At 40.3% G+C, this 26,685-nt stretch overlaps 1 protein-coding gene across 2 annotated transcripts; it reads right to left on the reverse strand.

Annotated features, from left to right (window-relative positions):
- Positions 1-925: 925 nt before the first annotated feature.
- Positions 926-24,115, reverse strand: Coq3 (coenzyme Q3, methyltransferase). Of its 2 annotated transcripts, XM_005066232.4 has the most exons (7): positions 23,966-24,114; positions 13,922-14,039; positions 11,128-11,280; positions 8,577-8,676; positions 7,251-7,493; positions 2,618-2,777; positions 926-1,258 (listed from the first exon to the last, which is right to left on the reverse strand). In XM_005066232.4, exons 1-7 carry the CDS (start codon positions 24,084-24,086, stop codon positions 1,038-1,040), a joined length of 1,116 nt encoding a protein of 371 aa, XP_005066289.2. In that variant the 5' UTR covers positions 24,087-24,114; the 3' UTR covers positions 926-1,037. The 2 variants fall into 2 exon arrangements, with proteins under 2 accessions (XP_005066289.2, XP_012965712.1); XM_013110258.3 differs by lacking the exon at positions 11,128-11,280 and having other exon boundaries at positions 23,966-24,115.
- Between the last annotated feature and the right edge of the window lie 2,570 nt (positions 24,116-26,685).

Consider the following 26,685-nt stretch of genomic DNA (forward strand, 5'->3'; position numbering starts at 1 on the left):
TAGAGGCCAGCCAGTGGTGGTACACACCTTTAATCCTAGCACTGAGGAGACGGAGGCAGATGGATCTCTGTAAGTTCAAGGCCACCCGGGGCTACATGAAATTGATCCAGTCTAAAAGAGAACCAGAGCTCAAACAAAGGTGATCCCAGCACTTGGATGGACTTGCCTTTAATTCTAGCACTAAGGAGGTGGAGAGAGGAAGAGATCTGGCTGAGCAGAGAGACAGGAGTATAAAGTGGGAGGAGACAGGGAGCTCACGGCAGTCTGAAGATACAGTCTGAAGCAGGCAGTATGAGGAGCAGTGCAGCCTGAAGGTGCAGTCCGAAGACAGGGTCGCCCCTTTGGTCTGAGCATTGGTAGAGGTGAGAACCCTCTAGCAGCTGGCCACTCTGCTTTTCAGATCTTTCAGCTTTCACCCCGATAGCTGATTCTGAGCCTTTATCATTAAGACCATTAGAATTCATGCTACAGATTGATTGATTGATTGATTGATTGATTGATTGAGACAGGGTCTCATTATATAGCCCTTGCTGGCTTATAACTCTACAACTCACAGAGATTCACCTGCCTCTGACACCTAAATGCTGGGATTAAAGATATGTGCCATCACCACAGGCTGAAAATATAGTTTATATACCCAAGTATAAGTGATAAAAATTGCAGTAGCTTTTTGTCGTTCAGTTGTGTCTTTTAAGTAAAAATAAAGAAATAGCCATATACAACAGATTCCTTAAGTTAAAATAAATAACAGCATACGTTTTATATACACATGTGATAAATGCCTAATATATCAAATGAAATGAAGCAAGCATACATGTTTCTATAGTAAAAGCTGAGAAATTTAAACTTCTTGAGCACGATCGACAAAACCTTCCCAGAAAATCCTTTTAAGTGTCTCTTAGGTGACACAGAAACTTTTCTGTGATGATTTGGATATTTTTTTATTGACCTTTTGCTCTTCAGGATCTCAAAAAATAAGCTTTTTGAATTTGTAAACAATGAACTTTAAGCATATTTCTGCTGGCCTCAGAGATATCTCATTTCTTCAGCTCCTCTTGTACACGTGGGCTACTGGAGGTATCAGCTTGGGGTACTTCTGTGTCCCCCTTTAAAGCAGACTCAGCAGGATCCGAGTGTTCCTGTACACTGGATTTCACAGCATGAGCTGCATAGTTAAGGCTGGTACTTTTACTCCAATGCCAGTACCCTGAGAAGGGATTATAGAACATTCCTGCCACAGTTTGAACCGACAGACCATCTGAAAAAATAAAATAAAATCAGACTCAATAAACAATTAACATTCAATTCACAAGAGTCAACAGTAATTCTTCATATTAATAAAAATTTCCTATTTAGTGAAAAAAAAAACTTTGCAACCATGCTGGGGTCACACTTAACTGCAGGTGAGAATTCATACTCCAAAGCAGAGGACTGGGGTCAAACTCCAGCTCTGACACCTACTGTAATAGTGGCCCTTTCTGAATGCCACATATAGATCATGTATCCTGGAGCATTGGAATCAGAGGAGATATGGCTAAAATAGCTCAGTGCTCAGAGTTCTCTAAGTTCTCAACAAATATTAGCTATCACTTGAGAATATCTGTCAACAAGAGATTGTCTCCATAAGGAATCTTCTTTGGTTTGTTTTTACTTTTCTGGCTGGGCAATGGTGGTGCAGTCCTTTAATCCCAGCACTTGGGAGGCAGAGGCAGGTTAAATCTCTGTGAGCTCAGGGCCATCCTGGTCTACAGAGCTAGTTCCAGGACAGCCAGGGCTACACAAAAAAACCCTGCCTCCAAAAGAAAAAAAAAAGAAAAGAAAAACGAAAACAACAATTTTTCCTAGTCTATTTTCCACAAAATTACAGACATCTCTAAAAGCCACCACGATGCTGTGAACTGACAGAATTTTAAGTAAAATGGTTTGTTATGCATTTTTGTTAACAGAAGCATGGGGAATGGTGTCTACTCAATAAGATCTCTAAAATGCCAAGCACATGAACTAAGAAACATCACTTAACAGAATTCAACAAACAAAGCTTTTACTGTGCCAAAGCACGGTGAGGTGCCGTGTGGAGTACAGAAAGAACATTATGGGCCAGCAAAGAGTGAAAACTGTGAAAATTACATACAACCATACTTAGATCACACTTTTCTGCAGGTGTGAATGAATATATACTCCAAAGCCGATTGCTGGGTTCAAATACCAACTCTCGACATCTACCATGGTGACCCTTGGTCCCTTCTGCAGGTACCAGACAGAAATACATAAAGAATGGCATGGAAGTTGGAAATACATCTGAATATAGGAATCATAAACTAAGCTGAGATAAGCAAGGTTCACCAGGAGAAACTGAGCCATGTAAGTGATACACATTCACACCTATCCTTAAACCAATGAAGACTCCACCAGCCAGGCAAGGGTTTACTGCTCGCTGCTCAAGTCTACATGTGTGCCAGTCAGACAACGTACGTACATCATAAGACATAGCTGAAGAAATAAAACTGACATCTGAAAAAAAATGGTAACCCTCCTAAATAAGTGCCAAACTCTGAGATTAACAATTACAGTCACATTAAAGGTTCACACGGGACTGGAAGACAAACTTAGTACTTACTTGGTTCCAGAATACTCTCTAGCTTTTCAGGTGAAACAAACTTCTCCCATGTGTGAGTGCCTTTTGGAACAATGCCTGCGATTTGCTCTGAGAAAACAATTCCCAGGGCGTAGGACAGCTGTGTTTTGTTGACCGTAGTAATGAATAACGAGCCGCCAGGCTAAGGGGAGGAAACGTATATGCAATTAAAACAATGGCGGTGAAGAATGAAAAGTCAGGTACAACTTCTGAGTAAAGGCTTACTTCCCCACTCTCCTTTCCAAGTGATGTGGTTGCAAGCAAGATGTTTGGTAGATACAAAACGCAATTTACCAATATAGTATTTGTTTTCTCTCTTAGGAAAATCTATTATCACAGGAAATCTACTATAGACACAGTCACTAAGCACGGCTTTCAACTAAAAAAAATTTTTTTTAATTTTTCAAGACAGAGTTTCTCTGTGTAGCCCTGGCTGTCATGGAACTCACACTGCAAACCAGGCTGGCCTTGAACTCATAGATACCTGCCTCTGCTTCCCAAGTGCTGTGATTAAATACATGCACCACCACCGCCTGGCTCAAAATTCGTTTATTTCTATGACATATTTAAATATGCTCTTTTGTGTGTATTAAATAGTTTATCAATCAAGGATGATACATGTCTACATTTACATTCTTTTCCCCCTGTATTGAAAATAGACTTTTTTCTAACAATATGTTCTTATTACTGTTCTTCCTCCACCTCTTACTCCCAGACCCTCCCCATCACCACTCCCATCTGGATCCACGCCCTTCCTGTCTGTTGTTAGAAACAAACAGGCATCTAAGGGATAACAAATAAAATAAAATAAACCAAAAACAAGTCATCAGAATATGACAAAACATCCAATCAAGAAAAAAAAAGCCAAATAAAAAGCACAAGAAACACATTCAGATGCAGGGACACATGTTTGCACACACAGGAATCCCACCAAAAAAATCAAAACTGGAAGCCATAATATACAATGCAAAGGACTTGTAAGATAAAAAAAAATGCACTAAGAGACAAAGAAACTCCAATGGTAGTGACAAGCACACCCTAATATTTTTGTTCCCTTTCTCAGTTTGGATCTAGGGTAGTACTAAAAATTGCTTTTTCTCCCTAATCTGTACACACATTACCTATCTATCTATCTATCATCTATCTATCTATGTATCTATCTATCATCTATCATTTATCAATTTTTAATCTGTTGCAATCAATAGAAAGAGACAAAGACCCATAAGGTAATTTTGGAGTGGCATTTTATGCTCATTAGGCTATGAGACTTAGTAAAAGGAGGTACATTATCTTTGAGAATAAATACAGGAAATATAAATATTGTCATTACATAGGCAGATTAATACTCCCAGAAATGGTTTGCTTTCATCTAAGTGTTTATCTTGATCCCTTCATAATCTTTACACAAAACAAAACAAAAAATGCTTGGACCTTAATCATTAGTGGTTTTGCCAAAGAACTTTCATTTGCTGATGATATAACACTATACAAGCCTATGCTTGTCACTACCCATTGTAGTTCCTCTCTGTAAACGCTAGAGTTTTAAATCTTACTAAGAATGATTACCTGACTCAATCCCTGGGATCTACAACATAGGAGAGAATCAACTTCCTCAAGCTGTTCTCTAACCTCAATGCAGGATCTATGGCATGCACACTCATGAGCAAATGCAAACACACACAAATACCCACAAAATAAATAAATTAAAAAGAAATGAGCCGGGCATTGGTGGCGTACGCCTTTAATCCCAGCACTTGGGAGGCAGAGGCAGGCGGATCTCTGTGAGTTTGAGGCCAGCCTGGTCTACAAGAGCTAGTTCCAGGACAGCCTCCAAAGCCACAGAGAAACCCTGTCTCGAAAAACCAAAAATAAATAAATAAATAAATAAAAAGAAATGAAAAAGGTATAAAATGTCAAAGATGGAAGGTAATTAAGGAGACATAGTAACTAATGCAATGCGATTGCCTAGGTTGGCTACATGATGGGGAAAAAATAAATCAGTGGAGAAATTAATAAGCCCAGCAAGCTCCTTATGCATTAATAGGGCAATGCCACTATCTGTGTCTTAGTCTTTAGATCTGCACCAGGGTTATGTGCAGGAAAAGGACCCTGGAGAGGTAAGTGAGGAGCCTGGGGCACAAAGCTGAAGTCAGTGCAGGCTTTCAGGGCAGTGATATGTGGGCACCTGAGAGGAAGTGCACCCTTCAACGTGGGGCCCTAAGTACCTATTCAGACACAACCCGGAGTCTGCCCATATGTGGGCTGTTAACACAGCAGCTCTCAACCCTATCACAGAAGGCAATGAGCATTGCAACATAACTGAAGCACAAGAAAAGGACCTTAAGACAGCCTTTTATGACAGAGGACCATAAATAAATTTCTTTTTTTGTTTTGGTTTTGTTTTTTTTGTTTTTTTGTTTTTTTTTTTTTTTGGTTTTACGAGACAGGGTTTCTCTGTATTGTTTTGGAGGCTGTCGGTCCAGCCTGGCCTCGAGCTCACAGAGATCCACCTGCCTCTGCCTCCTGAGTGCTGGGATTAAATGCGTGCACTACCACCGCCCGGCTATGAATAAATTTCTTAATGAAATCTATACAAACATAACAGTAGGAGGAAATGAATAAAAAGTCCAAAACTTGAAAGTTGAAATAGAACCAATAAAGAAAACACAAACTAAGGGAAATCTGGAAATGAAAAATTTATGAAGTTTAACAGGAACCTCAGAGGCAAGCCTCACCAGCAGAATACAAAAGATGGAAGAGGAAACTTCACATATTAAAGACACAATGGAAGAAATGGACACCTCAACCAAAGACAACTGTAGGAGGAAACAGTGCTCCGCCATTAACCATGTGACTTACTAGAGGCGCATACAGATGAGGTAATAAAAGGGCAGTTTACCGCACTACTAACCACACCCACTTTAGGCATGACTAAAGACGTATAAGGACGTAGGCAGTGAACTACGGTACTAGCCAGGCCCACTTTTGGGCATGGCTAGGGGCATTACGGAGGAAGGTATAAAAGACTGAACAGTGGAAGTCTAGCTCTCTTTTCTGGCTTTCTGGCTTTAGTTCGGCGGTGGAAAACTACTCGGCTCATCTGGATTATTTTATCGTTGCAGCATCAGACAACATTAAATATAAAAATCTCCTGGCACAAAGAACATTCAGGAAATCTGGGACACTATGAAAAGACCAAATCCAAAAATAAAAAAAATAAAGAGAAGAAACACAGGTCAAAGGCACAGAAAATATTTTCAATAAACTCATAGACAGGCAGACCTATCAAAGTGCAACAAGCATACAGAACACCAAACTGACTCAACCAGAAAAGAAAGTTCCCTCAAAACATTAGATGTACAAACAAGAAAAGAATATTAAAAGTTGCAAGAAAAGAATATTAAAAGTTGCAAGGGAAAAAGACTAGGTAACATATAAAGGCAGACCTATTAGAATAACACCTGCTTTCTCAATGGAGATTATAAAAGCCATAAAGGCCTGGATAAATGTATTGCAGACTCTTAGGAGACCACAGATGCTAGCCTAAACTATTATACCCAACAAAACTTTCAATAATCATAGATGGAGAAAATATGACACTTGTGATAAAATCAAATTTAGTAATGTCTATATACAAATCCAGCCCTATAGAAAGTGCTAGAAGGAAAACTCCAACATTAAGAGGTTAGCCACACCCAAGAAAACACAAGGAATGAAAAACCTCAGAACAGCAAATGAAAAAGGAAAACACACATACATACTAGCACTAACACCATACCTCCACCCACTGCCCCCCCCACAGCAACAACAGCAGTCAACGAAGAGTGGTCATTGATATCTCTCAACATAAATGGTCTCAATCACCCAATAAGAAGACACAGATTAACAGAATGGATGTGAAAACAGAATTCATCCTTTGACTGTATCCAAGAAACACACCTTAACATCAACGTTGGACATTACCTCAGGGTAAAAGTATGAAAAAAGATATTTCAAGCAAATGGACCTAAAAGCAAGTTACTGCAGCCATTTTAATATGTGACAACATAACTTTTGAATCAAAACTAAGCAGAAGAGATTAGGAAGTATGCTACATACTAATCAAAGGGAAAATCTTCCAAAAGGTCTTGGTAAAGCTTAATATCTATGCACTAAACACAAGGACATCCAAATTCATAAAAGAAACATTACTACAACTTAAAATACATATTGACCCTCACACACTGATAGTGGGAGACTTCAGTACCACACTCTCAGCAATGAACAAAAACTAAACAGAGAAATGTTGGAATTAACTGACATTATAAACCAAATGGCCCTAACAGATATCTACAGAACATTTCACCCAAACACAAAAGGTCTCCTCAGTACCTCATGGAACTGTCTCCTAAACTGACCACATACCAGAACACACAAAGAAAGTCTCAACATATACAAGAAAATTGAGTCAGGCAATGGTGACACACACCTTTAATCCCAGCACCCAGAAGACAGAGGCAGACAGATCTCTGAGATCAAGGCCAGCCTGGTCTACTGAGTAAGTTCCAGAACAGACACAGAGAAACGTTGTCTTAGAAAGAAAAAAGGAAGAAAGAAAAAACCAATTCTATCTTACTTTTAATACTTGATAGCAGCACTGAATGAACATTTCAAGGTCGATCACGTGTTCTACGACTTCAGAAGCCACAACAGCATCAAAACCTTGCGCAGTCTCATTGACAATCTCCTCCAGGGCACACGCTTTGTACTCTATCCTCTTATCCAGGACTGGATCAAATGACTTATGGTGCTGTGCTATCTTAATGTTTTCAGCTACAGGATCGATTCCAATAACGGAGGCCCCCAGTCGCCCTAGAGGCTAATGGCATGAAAATTGTTATGCTGAACAAGAAAACAGAACACATGCTAGCAATAAAAAGTTTATCCAAAATACCTATCCAATACCAAGTGGTCAGCCCTAAAAACATACATGTGTGAGTAACACTAAATGGAATCAACAGTATCAGCAGCCTGTGTTCATATATTTATTCTAATACCTATATATAACAATAATAATTAACTTTAAAGAGGCCATAGATTTGACATGAGAGACAGGAGTGAAGGGTGGAGGGAGGAAGAGGAAGAGGAAGAAAGAGAAATGATGTCAATACAGTATATATACATATATACATATAATTTTTAATATAATTCTTTAGTAATTCAAAATTGCTATTCCATTTTCAAAAGGCAGCATATAAAATATGAAAATTATCAAGGATAATATCCATCAAAGATTAAGTTATGGTGCAAAAGATCCTACTGCTGATGAGGGCTATAAGATGCAGCTATAAAACATAAATATTCCTCCCTGGGACAGTAACCACACATCTAAGCACCCTAGAGCACCTAAGAGGACTGATTCCCACAAGTAGTAAGACTCTTGCCTGCTTTATTTGAGATGTATAAAAGGAGAGACTAAACCTGTATTTAATCTCAAAGAGACTGCCTAATTTCTTGAGATAGAAGAGATCAAACAAAGCTTTGAATGACCCATGCCCATTTATTAAAAGTAAACCCCAAAAAACTCCAGTATTCTGAAAATTTTTTTTCAATTTTGAAAATAGAATTTATAACAATGTTAAAATTAGTACTATTCACTTAAAAAATAAGCACTATGTTTGTTAAAAGGGTAAATGAAGCAAAAGGCCACTTCTCAATTTTTTACCCAGTTAAAATTAACAAAATTTTGATCAAAGCACATTAAATGCATATATAAAACTCCTGAGCTATCTGATGAACTAGACATCATTTGAAATGGATCACATTTTCAAACATACTGACATGACCCACTTATTGCTACTGGGATGATTTTAAGAACTGAGCTACTTTCAGTAGCACTGTCAGGCACCCCCAGCAATTCCCAGGTTCATGAAGAATGGAAAACACACTGCACGGCACTTACTTCAGTTAATAAGCCACCACCACAGCCTACGTCAATAATCTTCATCCCACACAGAGGCCTTCCTGGATGGTGACTAGCACTGGTTTTCAAAAGATTGTCTCTTTAAAAACAAAATTCAAAATATACAAAAACGGGTGACTACCTTTATCAACAAAAGGTTTTAGGATATATAATCTCCAAGGAAATATTAACCTTCATTTAATTTAGCTTGCTTATGTAGCTGCACTGCTTGGAGACAGGGGCTCACTACAAAGCTCAGACATGCCTTGAGTCCCCAATCTTCCTTCCTGTCTCCTGGATTCTGAGATCAAAGGAGTGTTGCCGCCATGCAGAGTCTGGAATTCTAATTTGAAATGAGATCATTGAAATTTTTACAAACATACTTTTTATTTTCAGAATTAAATGACCTATTTAGTTTGTACATTTTCAATATGCTAAGTTCTGAACGAATCCAGCATTAATCTATTATTGCTCTAGCAATAATCTAAAGAAAAATTTCAAACTAATCTAGTACAAGTTAAAATAATTTTATTCAAATACTTTTTCAATAAAAATGTCCCAACAATATGGGGTGAAAATTTACAGCCTCTGTTGGCTATGTTGTCAAAAGTTCCTAAGCCAATTAGATGTGTTATTTTACAGATTAAAAAAGCAGATGGAGGACTGGAGAGCTGCTCAATGGTTAAGAGCACTGACTGCTCTTCCAGAGGACCCAGGTTCAATTCCTAGCACCATATGGCAACTCACAACTGTCTATAACTCCTGTTCCAGGGATCCAATGCCCTCATATATTGCAGCCAAAACACCAATGTACATAAAATAAAAATTTTTTTTAAAAAGCAAGATGAAGTCCCACATTTATTTAAGTTGTCTACATTCCCGTCTTTATTATGTCTCTTTTAGTCTCCTAAACTAATGGGGCTTTTTCATGTATGACTATGTAGACAAGCACCAAAATCAAGTAAACTTACTCTAGTATAATCATTGTAATACTTTACCATATGCTCAACATATGTGCACATGCACCTCCATAACCTGATATACACTGTGTAGTATAGCATTGTAAATTAAGCTTTAAATCGAACACATAATTTAATTATGTTTATACTAAAATAAGTATATATATATAAAATGAGCATCTAGTGTATTTAGCATTGCTAGTAAAAGTAACTAAACTCTTAAAATAACCCAGACAATAGCTAAATAGTTCACTTCAGGATGTTATAAAGAAAGATCCTAAGCCGGGCGTTGGTGGCGCTCGCCTTTAATCCCAGCACACAGGAGGCAGAGGCAGGCGGATCTCTGTGAGTTTGAGGCCAGATTGGTCTACAGAGCGAGTTCCAGGACAGCCTCCAAAGCAATACAGAGAAACCCTGTCTCAGAAAAAAAAAGAAAAGAAAAGGAAAGAATGATCCTTTCAAACAGGCACAGAACGACTCTGCTATACTTCTCAGACCATACTGTTTTCTAATGACTTCTATTATGATGAAAACAAAATCCAAACATGCCACCACAGCTTGCACATGAGACGACCTGTTTTATGTGACACACAATAAAGATGCCACAGTAGTTTGCTAAGTTCTCAAACACAGTGATGCTGGAATCACTCAGAAGACCTGCTGAACTAAAAACTGCATCAACGGCAAGCCCTCTGAACCTTGCCTTTCTTTATCCCATTGAAACACATGGTCCACATTCCGTTTATCCAAGCAGCATTCACAGTCTGGTACTAGAGCCCCATGGATATAATCTCTGAAACATTCTTGTTGAACTAATCTGTCTCCGCAAGGTCCCCTTCATCAGAACTGCCTAAAGGTCACCAAGGCCACTGCAGATCAGCAGCTATAAGATGACCTGATGATGTAGCAATTTAGTTCCCTTTCATTAGGACTGAATTCTAACTAACCTAATAGGGCGAAAAAATGTTTATATTTAAGTTTCAAAAGCAACCTGGGTTTTAGTATTGTTTCTGCATGTTAATGTTCAAGAGATTTTTTTAAAATTTTTTAATTGTATAAAGTGACTGGTATGTGCATGCACCCAGCATGCCCATGGAAGCCAGTGAGGATGTCGGATCCCCTGGAACTGGACTGGTTTATGTAACATGTAGTCTTCTCGCCAGCCGCTTGGGAATGTCAGGTTATGAGCTGCCGGATGTGGGTGACAGGAACAAACTCTGGTCCTCTGTGAGCAGCCTGCCTTCTTAACGGCTGAGCCATCTCTCCACCCCCAAAGCTAATACTTTAAAATGGTGGACCCTAATGAATACCTCTAATTTCCAAAGCAAACCTAAGGTGTGGAATTTTGAAGTAAGTAAAGCTAAGGGGAAATGAATGCAAAATAGTGAATTATGCACCTTTAAAGACTTTTAAAAAAGCCGGGCGGTGGTGGCGCACGCCTTTAATCCCAGCACTCAGGAGGCAGAGGCAGGCGGATCTCAGTGAGTTTGAGGCCGGGCTGGACCGATAGCCTCCAAAACAATACAGAGAAACCCTGTCTCGAAAAACCAAAAAAGAAAAAAAAGGCTTCAAAGAAGTTTCTGGAATATTACCTAATGAACGGCACCCTCAGATCATTCATAGAATGTAGAGGCGCAAATGGTCCTTGCTCGTCCCACCACTTGTGAGCCAGGGCCAGGAAGGTTTTTACCTCCTTGCTGTCAACTGTTGTTTGTGAAGTACTGTATAAGCGTTTCCAAGGGGGCCTAAGGGATGAACACAAAGACTCAGACAATGTTGTTGCTCTAAAGAATATGTTAAACAGAATATACTGTATAGAAATATTCTAATGTATTAGATTCTAAATATATAGAGAGTATTGCTAAAATATTATGCTAAACAAAATAGGGATGTCCTAAGATATTTTATTAAGGGAGAAATCACTTATGTGAGAAACCAAGAAAACCGAGAACGCCTGCACGTTGCTTTCCTGGACGAGACCGGAATGCAACCAGAACCAAAAAAAGAGCGAGTGGCCTCCCCCCAGCTCTTTTATCCACCTTTAGGTTCTACATACTTGTAACCACACCCAAATGGGAGTAGCTAGCACTATGAGAACATAGATTTCTCCCTACAATAGAGGGCTCAATTTTGATACTTTAAGATCACAATCACACACTCAATATAAATTCACAATCTTTTGAGGACAAAGCCTGCCCTTCTAGGTCACATCTAACACAACAACAATAATAATAACAATAATAATAGCTTCCACTTATTGAGTACTTACTAAGTGCCAGGTACTTTCTAAGACATGCTATATTTTGGACAAATGTACTATTATCCTTATTTTACGGTTGAGAAAAGAAAAGTTGAGAAGTCAAGTAAGCAGTTGGGCCCCAACTTGAACACAAATGACTCTACCCTCCACCTCCTTCCCTCCACTTCCACAGCCATCAGGAAGTCTAAGTCCACCGCATCCTCCAACCATGGTCTGACTCTTTTAGAGTCTACTGGCTCCAAACATCACCACCTTCTAATTTGTTTTCCATGAGGAACTACAGACAGATTATTCTGAAATAAAAATCTAGATAATTTTTTTCACATAAAATGCTTGCAAGGCTTCCTTCCAATGCCATTAGGAAAAAGATTAAAACCCTTGGCACAGAAGAAAACTTAGAATTACAGAGTCCCCAGCTTCCTCCCTCTCAAAACTCATTTTCTCCTCATCTCCTCCCACAGCTAGGCAGCCTTTGATTGGCCAGGATTGCTCTTCCCTCACATACCTTGTGTGATGTCTCTTCTGTCTGAACCACTTTCCTACAGTCCTCCCTTTCCTCTACTAAGCACTTATGCCTCTCATCCCTCAAATCTTAATTTAGATAGAATATCATCTATAAAATCTTCCTTGATGCTCAAATGTGGGTCACATTCCCCATCTTAACTCCGCTGTCACTTTGCATTTCTTCACGGGGTTGTATTTCTTCATCCGATCACGCTTGTTACTCACCAGACTACCTACTGGGAAGGGAAAGCATGGGTGGTGCCATTCCATTTTATTCCTAGGGACAAGCACAGTCCCTAGAATGTAGCAGCTTCTCAGGAGATAATTGTCAAATAGATATTTGAAGAAAGGAGATCAGAAAAAGTATGTAATTTGTCCTCACTCTTTTAATAACAAGAAAAAGTGGAGCAAAATGAAAATTAGACACAACACTTAATTGCATGTCAGTACAGTGTAGAAAAATACCCCAAAGTTCTGCTTGGCCAAAGATAATTAGGCTGTTAAATCAGAAAAAAGAAAAAATGCCAGTCAACTCTTTATTGTTTCTCTTAGATTCATTTAGAGGCCATTCTATAGTGATCACTCTTTTTATTATTTAAATTCAAGTACCACATGCCAATGAGATGGCTCACTGTGGAAAGGCTCTTGCTTCTAAGCCTGACAACCTGCATTTGATCCTTGGGACCCACATGGTTGAAGAGAACTGACTCCTGGAAGTCATCCTCTGACCTCCATAAGGTGTCAAGGCACAAATGACACCTTCCTACACACACACACACACACACACACACACACACACACACACACACACACACAGAGAGAGAGAGATGAATGTGATTTTTAAAATGTAAATTCAAGTTCTCACTTTCCTCTAATATTTTCTTAGGACTATGGGTTTCCTTGGGCATGATGAAGTCAAACCTTCAGTCACCAAGACTAACTTACAAAAGGTAACACACAGTAAGTAGTTGTTCTGTTGACCAAGAAGAGTTTTACCTACACCTAATCTCAAAGGTTCTCACTCACGAGACATAAGGGTGTGCATTTAGGAAGTAGACTCAGTTTAATAGTACTGGGAGGTATTTCTCACAAGATTAGAAACTAATTTGTAAAATCTAAACACACAGTTTTTGACTTAATACTACTACCTAGCATTATAGACTTCCCCACCTTAGCCTGTTTTTGTTCTATCTCAGGGATTACACAGAAGTAAAACATCTCCATGTCCTAATATAGCCTTCTCTCTTCTCTCTTTTTCTTTTAGTGATAGAGAGGGGGGCTAATAAGAACGAAAAAGGCACTCTCCAGGATGGAAGTGGGCTGGTCAACTGGAAAGAGATGTGCCTAATCTTCTATTAAAAATAAAAATTGCCTCTGAAATTGAATAAATAGTATACTTGACTATATACTGTATTTTTCTTACAACTTTTCAATGAACTTGAAGTTTTCCAAACTGAAAAAGTATTACAACATATTATTTAAGGATATTTAAATGAACAAACACTACTTTAATTAAACCAATGAGCTTTTACATACTGGCCAAGTTTATTAAACACAATCAAAACTAAATTACCATTACATGGAGTCATGTAAATCTCTACAAGAATAATAAATAAACTCACCTGTAAGTTTTCATTCTGGTCAGACAAGAAAAAGTCATGCTGCTGGATCTAAACTGAATAGTCCTGTGTTCACACAATTCCCATGGCTTAATCTGTAGATTTTTTGAGGGCTGATTCCCTGAGTTAGCAGAAAACAAAGTTTAGTATCCAGAGAAAAGCACGTAATTCCTGCTATGAACATAGTTGAATAATTTTATTTTTTTTTTTTTTTTTGGTTTTACGAGACAGGGTTTCTCTGTTTTGGAGGCTGTCGGTCCAGCCTGGCCTCGAACTCACAGAGATCCGCCTGCCTCTGCCTCCCGAGTGCTGGGATTAAAGGCGTGCGCCACCAACGCCCGGCTAGTTGAATAATTTTATATGACATTCTTATGGTGTATTGTAACTAATAAACAGATGAGTTTCTTAAGTTGGGGTTTAATTAAAAACATAAAGATCTTACTTTCTTCCATCTAAAAATAAATTTAAATTATCAAAATAAGTAGTGAACATGTAAAATCTGTCACTGCTTTTTTAACATTGGTGTGTGTGTGTGTGTGTATCTGTGTGAGGGGGGGTTCCGCGCACACACATTATGCACACGCAGGTGCATGTGGAGGCTGGAAAAGGATGTTGGACCCCTGCAGCTGGAGTTATCTGATATGAGTACTGGGAACCAAATTCCAGTCCTTTCCAAGATCAGCAAACGCTCTTAACCAATGAGCCATCTCTCCAGTTCCTGCTATTAATTTTTACACTAGGTTTATTTTTTTAAAAATTCACAATGCCTTTAGTCCCAGCACTTGGGAGGCAGAGACAGGCAGATCTCTGTGAGTGCAAGGTCAACCTGGTCTATAGAGCAAGTTCCAGGACAGGCTGCAAAGATAAACAGTGAAACTCTGTCTTGAAAAAAGAAATCACAAAATATATTCAAATAGAAACTATTTCATCTTTTACAGTGAAATATTAATTTTTAGACAGTCAAAATTAGTTCAAATTCTGCCACTTCCATGCTAGCTACCTGAAATGATTTTGTAGAAATGCTTTTTAGAGAGGAACAAAAGTCGGTGGGAGGGGGGGACTAAACTAAAACCTCATAGACTGTACATTCAAACTTACATAGAAACATGCTTAATGGATTATTGTGTTGCCCAATTAATATTTACACAAAGTATCCTAGAGACAAAAATTACATTAATCATGACAAAAGACAATCCATCAAGATAATAAAGCAATTCTAAATGGGTATGTGCCAAACAGTGGTGTTTCAAAACAAATAAAGCAAAATTGACAGAACTGAAACAAGAAAAAGCAAACTCACAGCTATAGTGGTGGGGAGGGGCAACATTCCTCAGTAAGTGGAACAACCAGCAAAAAAAAAAAAAAAAAAAAAAAAAAGGCAAAAGGATACAAAACCCAACATTGTTGAGCAATACTCCACCCAAACTGCAACAGAACCCACATTCTCTCAATCATTCACAAACTATTTTAAAAGATAAACCAAACTGCAACTATTTAACCTCTACAGAAACTAAATCCATACTTAAAAGCCTTCTAAAAAATGTCCAGGCTTAGATAGTTCCACTATAAAATCTCCTCTGTGAGGGTGGCAAGTTCTCTTAACCACTGAGCCATCTCTTCAACCCATTCCCATAAAATAAAATGTAAACAATAAAAAATAAACCCACTGATGTTCATGCAAGCAACCCTAATTGAACCCAGAGAGTCTCACACAGAGAAAGACCTCACAGTAGGGAGAGTAGGGGTTATAATAGGGAATGACTATGATCTGTGTGTGTGTGTGATTGTGAATGGATAAAACATGTTCAATATTATATTAATGAAAACTAGGTATAAAACAAAAGAAAGTCATGGTGAGAACCACCCACCTATCAAAATGTCTGAAATTGGAAAGCACTGATATCATCAAATGTAGAGCAGGAATGAAGCTACTGTGTCTTTTATATACTGATAGTGGGCATGAAAATAGCTCAGCTACCAGCAGCCCCCAATAAAGCAAAACAGATGCTTAAGATGCATCTCAGCAACTGTACTAGGTGAGCAGTGATCTCAGAGAAGTGGAAATGTATATCCACACAAATCCATCTTGGAACTCACTCTGTAGAACAGGCTGGCCTCAAACTCAGAGATCTGCCTGCCTTGGCCTCCTGGGTGCTGGGACTAAAGGCATGAGCCACCACTGCCCATCTTATATATGAATCTTTTAACAAGTTTGTTTACAAAAGCTTGAAACTGAAAACAACAAATGTTACTACACTAGCTAGCTAGAACATAACTATAAACTATACGAAGAAATTGTAACTATAAACTATATCAAAATAAAAGACATATACTGGATACATGCAGACTTAGATGAATTTAAGGATACTGAGACCAAGTGAGAAAAATCCTCAATATCAAAAGAAACATATAATTCCACTTATGTAATACTTACAATTTTGTTTGTTTGTTTTTGAGAGATGGTCTCACTATATGACCTGGCTGGCCTGCAACTTACTATGTGTACCAAGCTGACCTCAAACTCATAAAGATCTACCTGTCTTTGCCTCCTGAAAGCTAGGATTAAATTTATTTTTTTTAATGTGCATGGGTGTTTTGCATATATGTATGTATGTATGCGTACTACTTCAGTGCCTGGTGCCTGCAGAGGCCAGGAGCCACATAGTGGAATAGCCACAGCTTGGGGAACCCCAATTTAGCCAGCCACAGATCCTGGAAGAAGGATAGCCCAGGGGAGCTATAAGAAAGATAAGCCTGTAGTGATATTATTCATGATTTATTAAAGCTTGCCTGAGGATTCAGAAAGCGAAGTCAGGCACACATCTTTAATCCCAGCAGCCAGAAGCTAGGAGGTGTTGGTACACACTTTTAATCCTAGGATTCAGGATTAAGAGATAGATGATCTGTGTGAGTCCAAGGCCACCCAGATCTACACAAGAGTGAATCAGTCTAAAAGGGTGACAGCTCACACCTTTAATCCCAGCACTAGAGGGGTATAAAACAGAAACCGGGTCTTCAGTCTCCAGATGAGGCATTCATTCTCCAGCCACGCTGAGGAGAGGTTACAGTCTGAGGCTTGGTGAGAGCTCATGGAGACAGGATCAGCCAGTTCAGCCTGAAGTAGAGGTAAGAAGCTAGTGGCCAGCTGCTTTGTTTTTCTGATATTCAGCTTGAAGCTTGAACCCCAATATCAGTCTCTGGGTCTGTTATTTTTCATGTTGCATGAGTCAAAGGGTCAAGTAGGTGAGGGGCTCGTTCAGGGCAGGAGTGCATAAGGCAAGCTAGCTCCACTCTTGGTGGGCAGAACCAGATTTCATCCGCTATGTCCCTGGACTTTGACAGTTCTGACACTGAGTCAGTGGGTAGCCACACTATTGACGATACGTCTCTGTTCTTCACTGCTGAAGTTCATGCATTCTCAAGTTCATACCCACACTGACATCCCTCCAGCAGGGTGCTTGATACTTAGGCCTTGTAGGTAGGACAACAGGCTCTTGGCTTTTACTCATCCCGGCGCTGTGGTCACTTCCCAACTCACTTGGGAGACACCCACAAGCTAAAACAGCTGCCCTGCACTGTATCGTCTGGAAGGTATGACATCTGCCTTGGCCACAGACGGCAAAGCTAATAGAGGCAAGCAGAGGCTTCTGGCACACAAAGAAGGAAAACACCTATAGTGAAGGTTACTCTGGAAGACACTGGACACTTAAAAACACCATGCAGCAATAGCATAACCCAAAGACAAGAGCCCACAAGCTCAGCTGGCTCTCCCTCTTTACGCACTGGACCAAAAGTCTCCAAATTTTGAGGGACCACAAGAAATCTCTCTTCCCCCCACCCTCTCTGGATGTGTGTGCATGTCCCCACTTCTGGGAGTTGGTTCTCTTTCCATCACGTGGGTTCCTGGGACCTAACTCAGGTTGTTAGGCCTGGCATCAAGAGGCATCTTACTAGCTCTTCATCATCTTCTTGTTCTATTAATTAATTAATTAATTAATGTAATCCTATCTATTATTGCATAATATTTGTTTAACCATGCAAAGATGTGTTGTATTTGTTTACCTATGTAAAGATATGGTGCATTTGTTACTGCTACAGAATATTTGTTTAACTATGCAAAGATGTGTTGCATTTGTTTAATTATGTAAAGATGTGTGGCTAAGGCACCTGACTGGTCTAATGAAAAGCTGAATGGCCAATAGTGAGGGAGAAGGCAGAGGCGGGACTTCCAGTCAGAGACAGTAAGTAGGAGGAGGAATTTAGGTTGGGGAGGGGGAGAAAGAGAAACCAGAAAGACTCCAGGAGCCAGCCAGCCAGACACTGAGGGAGCAGGAAAGATATACAGAATGAAAGAAAGGTTTAAAAGCCCCAAGGCAAAACATAAATGAAAAGAAACAGGTTAAATTAAGTTTAAAAAAAAAGTTAGTGGAACAAGCCTGAGCTAAAGCCAAGCATTCATAATTATAAGTCTTTGTGTCTTCATTTGGAAGCTAGTTGGCAACCCAAAGAAAATTCCAACTACAAATTATCTACCTACCTATTTATTTATTTTATGTATGCCTGGATGAATGTATGTGTACCACATCTGTCTAGAGGTCAGAGAAGAGGTTGTGAGCCACCATGTGGGTGCTGGGACCCAAACCCAGATCCTCTGAAAGAGCGGCAAGTGCTCTTAATCACAGAGCCATCTCTCCAGCCCTCTTCCTTTTATTCTGTGTATATCTGTCATTTCCCTTCATCATCTATTTATGCTTTTGCCCCCTCCAATTAAGGGCAGTTGTTTTTCTTATCCTTTGTTTCTTTTTTTCTCCTTCTCTATACTTGGTAGTATTTTGGCTTTACCTTCTGATATGTGAGTCTTTTCTTGTGGAGACACAAACAAATGTCTACTCAGCCCAGATAGGGAACCAAAGGCACTCCACCAAAGTCCAATTTTTTTTATTGTGGAAAAACAGACCAACAAAACTGTGAACTATACAGCACGCCCCTCATTCAGGCAGCTCTAGGACATCCTCTCCCCCTTAGCAAGGGTACAGTGGGCACATGCCTGTCTTCCATATGTCTTTGTGAGCCTTTAGGGAACTGCCAATCGGACTTTAAAGCTTTCCAGACACTCACAGGCGCAGCACTTGGCTTTTCATCTGGTTTCCCCTAGGAACTCCAGCTGGACCCAGACTGCAATGCTTGCTTTCAGCTAACTGGGACGGCACTCATTGTTTGCTTTCTCATTCTTTCGTCCCTTCCTGGGTGCTTCAGCATTTTATGAGCATGATTCAGATGCCAGGCTAGATCACTCAGGGCTGCCAAAGCCTATCCTACCATAGGATTCAGCAAAGCCACTGAAGCCCCTACTGAATCAACTTTCTTAACTTTCCTGTGGACATAGTTCTAACTGAAGAACTCTTATTCTCACTTCCCGGTAATGCATGTCCTTCCCATACTGTATTCTATTTCCTGAACTTCATGTGATCTTACAAGGGAATAACCAAGTGTTCCCAATGGCTTGCAATAAGCCGGTCCACCAGGAACTGACTCTTGTATTGCCTCGGGTTATACAGCCTTTATCTGCAGAAAGGATGGATGGTTCTCTTATTTGGTTTCTCTGCCTCTACAGCACTCAGACTAATCCCATCCATGTAAAACAGGATGCTGTAAACAAAGACTGTGACAGGCTTTAATTGCTTGTTTAAAAGTCTTTTCCAGAGCTGGCTGCAGTGATGCACACCTTTAACCCCAGTACTCGGGAGGCAAAGGCAGATGGGTCTCTGTGAGTTCAAGGCCAGCCTAGTCTACACAGTAAGTTCCAGGATATCTAAAGCTTCATAGAGAGTGAGACTTTGTCTGGAAAACAAAGTCTTTTCCAGGTCACACAGTTGAGAGACGGAATACGCCTTTGCATGGTCTCGTGGATTGATCCATTCCTACATGATCTACATGATCAGTCATGGATTTTCTCTTTCTCTTATCAAAGACTGGACCTGAGGGCTATACTTGGTAGTATCACCTTAACCTTACTTGATCTCTCTTACTTCCCAGGGTTCCAACTTCCTGAATCCCAGGAAGGCTCTTTTCCCTACACCCAACCGGCACTCCTCTTTCACTTGAATCTTGCCAACTGTGAGAAACAACATACTAACACCTCTGTTTCTCCTCTGTTTTTCATTTTCTTTTCCAGATTACTGACTTATACAGAGGCTAGAAACAACATGACTTGTGGTTTGCTTGCTTGCTTTAAAAAAAATTGTAATTCCTCCCTTCCTCCAACAACCTCTTTCTGGAAGACAGCTGAGCCCTCATATGTAATGTTATATTGCCAAAAACAAAGGCTATGTCACCGAAGTCATAGCCTGCTTAAGAAACTGACCCATACATTTCACTTTCCAGGTCTGGTGAACGTCCTTTAGTCCCCTAGCTATTTAGGGAGCATTCCCATAACCCAGGAGGTGGAACCCTTCACCAAGTACAGGAAGATGGCCATCCTGGAATTCCCAGAAACATGCCCCATTCCCAAACGGCTTGGCCTTGGTCACATGTTCTGTCGCCCATCCAGGCCTGAAACCAACACTACAGTAAGGAGGCACATTATCTCGGGACAGGTAGCCTTACTGGAGTTTCTCCCATGGGTGTTTCATCCTCCCATGGAACAGGCGCAGATGCATGTCTTGGTGCCCTGCAACCTTAGGGCCATGCAACCAATCCAACACACCTCATCCCTGGTTCTCTTGGTCCCTTCTTGGGTGCCAAGTGTGTTACATGAGATGTGAACAAACATCTATACACCCAAAATACAAATGGCCAGTAAAGCTTGAAAAAGTGCTCAACAACCTCAGCTCTCAGGGAAACCCGAAGAAACGTGTGCATTGACTATGGAGATCAGTATGGAGGTTGGTCAAAAAAGGAAGCAGAGTCATGGTTAGATTCAGCCACACTGTCCGTGGTGCATACCAAAGTCAAAGCACAGAATACCACCTTCACAACTGAACTATTCATGATAGCCAGGGAATGGAAGCAGCCTAGATATCAGGCAGCCAATATTGCTAGATTTGTTTGCAAACTTTTATCCATATGCAATTATTTTAATATATCAATTACTGTCATTTTACATAACATGCACATCCTTTTGTAGCTGGGTTTTTTTTTTTTGACTCTATCAGTTTTTTTGAGGGGACCACTTCATAAAATTGTATAATGAGGTTCTTTTTGCTTTAAGAACTAGACAGCAATTCATTGCCTGGTTGCATTATAATTTATTCAAGCAGCTCCTTATTAATGGACATTTAGGTTATTTCTTTCTTTCTAATACCATACCATGGGACTGATTTAATAGATATTTTTCTATATGTTCCTTTAGGAAAAAAAAAAGTCCAGCTGGGCGTTGGTGGTGCACGCCTTCAGTGCCAGCACTCGGGAGGCAGAGGCAGGAGGATCTCTGTGAGTTTGAAGCCAACCTGGTCTACAGAGTGAGTGCCAGGACAGCCTCCAAAACAATACAGAGAAACCCTGTCTTGAAAAACCAAAAAAATTAAAAGGTCAAATGTGTGCACATCTGCAAGTTTGCAATTGCCGTTCATAGACATTGAATCAATTTACAGCCCTATAGACAATGTATGTGAGTGAGTGTCTAGTGCCTGGTGACTCACACTGACCACACACAATGTTAACAAAATATTTTATCCTTGATAATTAGTGAAAATGGTTAACTAACGTAGTTTAACTCATCATAAATTTTATGAACATTTACATACCACTTTTGTCTTTTTGTGGTCAGCATACTTATCTTTAAGCCCTTCACATTTTATTGTTGTTGTGGCTATTTGCTTGAGTTGCTCTGAGATGGATATCTCACGATGTATCCCAGCTGTCCTGGAACTTGCTGTGGGACCCTGAGTGACCTCAGATTGGGTAAGATTTCTTTTAATTTTATGTGTTTGCCTATGTGTATATTTCATACACCCCATGCTTGCAGTGCCCATGGAGGTCAGAAGAGGGCATTGAATCTCCTGGGACTCGAGTTTCAAACAGCTGTGAAAAACCATGTGGGTACTGGAGTCAGCTTCTAGCATCCTTATGAGGGAGCTCACCACCAGCTGTAACGCCTGTTCTGGAGACTCTGCTGCCCTCTTCTGGCCTTCCCAGAGACTTTCACTCAGGGCAAACATGTGAAAAGCTGAGTGTGGCAATGTACACCTTTAATTCAAGAACATGGGAGGCAGAGGTAGACAAATCTCTTGAGTTCGAGGCCATCCTGACCTACATAGTGAGTTCCAACTGTTTAAAATAAACAAGCATTATGTCTCATGCTATATTCCTCTTGTCATTTCTAGTTTTCAGGATAGTCACTTTCTGGGAGTATACATGGCTTTTCAGGAGCTTGTCGAGTCCTGAAACTTTTTTTTTTTAAGATTTATTTATTACATATACAGTGTTCTGTCTACATGCCAGAAGAGGGTACCAGACTGAATTGTAGATGGTTGTGAGCCACCATGTGGTTGCTGGGAATTGAACTCAGGGCGCTTGGAAGTGCAGTCAGTACTCTTAACCTCTGAGCCATCTCTCCAGCCCCGAGTCCTGAAACATTTTGTCCCATTTCCTGACCTCTAACACATTTGTTCTCCACCTCATTCAAGACTTTCCCTAATCCCAAATATAGATTAGATGTTCTTCCAACAAAATTTGTAGAGGTTTTATTGGTTCTTTTTTAAAATTTCCGATTATATGTTGGGTGGGCAATCCTAGCACTTGGGAGGCAAAAGCAGGTGGATCTCAGCGAGATCAAGGTAAGCCTGGTCTACAGAGCTTGTTCCAGGATTGCCAGCACTGTTACAGAGAGAAACCCTGTCTCCAAAAACAAAAAATTTCTGATTATATAAGGCATACACTAAAGTATACATGTACACATATGACTAGAAAGATGGCTCAGATTGCTCTTCTAGAGGATCCGGCTTCCTTTCCTGTCAGCAATAGGACAGCTCAAGACCATCAGTAACACCAGTCCCAGGGGATTCAACACCTTCTTCTGGCGTCTGAGAGCTCGAAATACCCACATGGTACACAGATACACATTTAAGCAAAGCACCCATACACATAACATAAAAATCTTTAAAAATAAGTTTAGAAAATAAAAGCATATAAACGATGATAAAATGATACGAGACCACCTATCCCTAAAATTTGCCAAGCCTTGATAGGTACACCCAGCTATATTTCCACGTTTATGACTAATATTGATTTATACTTTGCTCTCTTAAAAAAAACTATCCTAATAATTTTTTCAGGTGAGTACAGGTAGATTTAAGTAGGTTTTGCTACCTTTAAAATTCCTATCCATACCACTCTACCGTATAGTAACTACACATAGTAACTACACATAAAGGATGAACTTAATTTTCTGCTTACTACTTGGGAGTTCAAAATCTATAGCACCAGATGCAACTAGTTACTTTTTAAAAATCTTATTTCCAACAGAGGAACTGTTATTAATCGAGAGCGTAAATAAGGCTGCCGGGCGGTGGTGGCACACAATTTAATCCCAGCCCCTGAAAGGCTTAGGCAGGTGAATCTCAGTGAGTACAAGGCCAGCCTGGTCTACAGAGCGAGTTCCAGGACAGCCTGGGATGTTAGACAGAGAAAAACAAGAAACAAAAGAGCACAAATGCCTTAATTTTTTTGGCGGGGGTGGTAAGATAAAGAGCACAAAACAGTGACAGGGCGCTCTGTGATCAGCAGGTGCGTCTCCCTAAGGAGAGCAAGCACCCCACCGCCTGGGGGCTCCAGCAAGCGAATGCCGGCGCGCGGCCCAGAAGCTCAAAGGTCGTAGGCCCACACGGCGGCGGCCCCGGGAAACCCTCCCCGAGGCCCGGATCCCTAGTTCTCAGCTTTTCCTCGGCTTCTGCGAACTGGAGGACAGGAGGCACCGGGAGAGCCCCGAGGTGAGGACCGTGGCCGAACAGGATGGCACCGGCGACCGCCCGCCGCTCTCTGCCGCGCCTGCGCAGAGCCGCCCCCGGCGACGGAAGGCTGCGGACAAAGTTCCGCAGCGACACTCACCCGACCAGGACGCTACACCAGGAGGCTCGGCTACTGCCCTGGGACACCCCAACCTAAGCGTTTCTAAAAAGCGAACCCCACGAGAGCTCAGCCTTCGACCGTTCCACATCGCGACAAGCATGCCTCCTCCCTTCCGGTCCCTCCTCACAACACATCCCCAGCAGAAGAGTTCCGCTGCCACACTCGCCGTCCGCTACCAGCTGTTGCATTTAAAATACAGTGTGTGAACTTTGTGGCCACTGTTAATACGAGCTCATCTGCCAAATTATATATTCCATGAGACAATAAACTCTCCCTTATAGCATAAAAAGGCTATGAAGATCTTCGGTTCCTACTTATCTCGCCTACATATCACTGTGTGCGGGTTTCAAATTTACCAGTTTATCTCCCCAGAGACATGCGTATTCTTGGAAGACCCCGACTCTAATACTCGAAATCACAAGAATGGACGCACCTCTTCCAAAAGCAGAACTTTCTGTTTCAAGACATTCAGGTATCACAGAGAACATAAGTCCAAATTTAAAGTATGTTTTCTGAAACTGACCTAATATTCTGTACAGCATACACCGCATGCAGCAGCAAAGTTTAGACAGATCAGTACACTTGTGACTGCACATGCTAGCTATTTGTCAACTTAATACTTTAGTCACCAGGGAATGCGGAGCCTCACTTGAATTGCCTTTATTAGAGCAGACTGGATATGTTAAATTTTTTCACTGACTTATGTGGGAGGGTCCAGCACTCCAGCAAGTGGTCTTGGGTTGTGTCAGAAAGCCAAATAGAAAAGACAGTAAGCAGCTTTCATTTAGATCCTGCCCAAACTTCCCTCAGTGATGGATTAGAATCTCTAAATCCTTTTCTCAAATTGCTTTTTGGTCAGTGTTTTATCATAGCAGTTTTTTAACCAGACAGTCTAAGGGAAAAAAAATTTTAAAAAGAGCCTTTCCCCATAAAGAACGGCAAATTTCTAACATTTAGGGCATCGTTCTACATTTTCATCAGAGAGAGTAACTAAGCTCTCATTTACATCTTCTGAGCTAAAACTTTAGCCTCGGAAGAGCAGCTGCAGACTTTTCAGCTGCTGTAACATATTCATGGCCATTTCTCCAAATTAAGGCAAAACGTTCTCCACAAAAGTTAACAGTCTTAATGCTTTTATTGGATTGACAGATTCAAGGGAAGTCAACAGTGCAAACATTGTTAAAATTCTAAGGACTTCCTGTATTGTACTTACAATAAATGTATACCAGTTTCACTTCAACCAAGGCAACCAGTGATACGCCTTAAATACTACTAGGAAGTAAAGAGCTTCCTAAACTCCAGCACATCAACAAAAAACTTTTCCGTGCTGTGTCAGAAATAAAATCGTGTTGACTATAATGCAATTTGTAGTTGCAAACATTTCCCAGAGTAACTCTGGTCTAACTTAAGAACAAGCTATAAACTAGATTATACGTATTTTAGAAAACCCAACACCTATTTAATATTCATGTGTTTTCTAGCTTTCCAATCAAAAATGAGTAATGTCTATACAAGTTTTACCTTTTGAATAATCTACTACTACAGCTGAACTGGTTTTTGTATTTACTCAAAAAGTGTATCACTTGGCAACTCTAAGAAACTCTATGCTGCCAAATTCTATTTAAAACTTAACTTATATGGAAGTTGGAGAGATGGCTGAGGGGGCCAAGTTCCTACACCCACCTGTAACTCACACCCACCTCTAACTCCCTATCTAGGGCATCTAACACCATCTTCAGCCTCTCTGGGCACCTAACATGGAGCGTATACATTCATTATACTTAGTTCAGTTTATAAATTTCAGTATGTTAAAAATACTTTTTAAGCCAGGCAGTTAGTAGCACATGCTTTTAATCTCAGTACTGGGGAGGCAGAGGCAGGTGGATATCTTGAGTTTGAGGCCAGCTTAGTCTACAAAGCAAGTTCCAGGACAGCCGAGAAACTGAGAAAGACTGTCTTTAAAACTCAAAACAGAAAAAGCAGTCAACAAGACAGTCAACAAAGGCAGAAGATACACACATTAATGAAAAATGCACAGTATTTATGTGGGGTCTGAAACAAATCAAGTTTCCTTTTCCAAATTACATTATCTTAATGGGGTGGGGCCTAACCATATTCCACAAAACACTGATTCCTACACTAGAGAATACTGAAATCTTTTAGAAGCCCCCTCCCCCCGCATTCATTGTGTATGTGTAGAAATGCACAAAGCATGTGTGGGATGGTTACAGAACATTTAGTTTAACAATTGCTACAAGCTGCAAGATCACACAGTAATTATACAGCCATCATATCACGAGATAAATCAGAAGAATTAAGGATTCTCCTGATGGATGAAACCATTACAAAATGGAGTTATGGTCTTGTGAATGAATTGACTGTTTCTTGCTGTGAATTCTTCCTGTAGCTTATTCCTTTCTTCTTCTTCTTCTTCTTTTTTTTTTTTTTTTTTTTTTTTTTTTTGGTTTTTCGAGACAAGGTTTCTCTGTGGCGTTGGAGGCTGTCCTGGAACTCACTCTGTAGACCAGGCTGGTCTCGAACTCACAGAGATTCGCCTGCCTCTGCCTCCCGAGTGCTGGGATTAAAGGCGTGCGTCACCAACGCCCGGCAGTTTATTCCTTTCTGCAACAAACTTGGGATTTACTTCCCACAGTTCAGCACTATCTGATCATTTACTGGGAACAAATTCTCCCATGCAT

The sequence above is a fragment of the Mesocricetus auratus genome, unplaced genomic scaffold, assembly GCF_017639785.1.
Source record: "Mesocricetus auratus isolate SY011 unplaced genomic scaffold, BCM_Maur_2.0 Super-Scaffold_6730, whole genome shotgun sequence".
Taxonomy (NCBI): Eukaryota; Metazoa; Chordata; class Mammalia; order Rodentia; family Cricetidae; genus Mesocricetus; species Mesocricetus auratus.

Coding starts and splice junctions, on each gene's coding strand:
- Coq3 (XM_005066232.4), bottom strand. CDS start 24,086: ATGCTTGTCGCGATGTGGAACGGTCGAAGGCTGAGCTCTCGTGGGGTT. Junction 14,040..23,965: donor TGGTGTAGCGTCCTGGTCGG/GTGAGTGTCGCT, acceptor CTGCTAACTCAG/GGAATCAGCCCTCAAAAAAT. Junction 7,494..8,576: donor GTGGTGGCTTATTAACTGAA/GTAAGTGCCGTG, acceptor TCATGCCATTAG/CCTCTAGGGCGACTGGGGGC.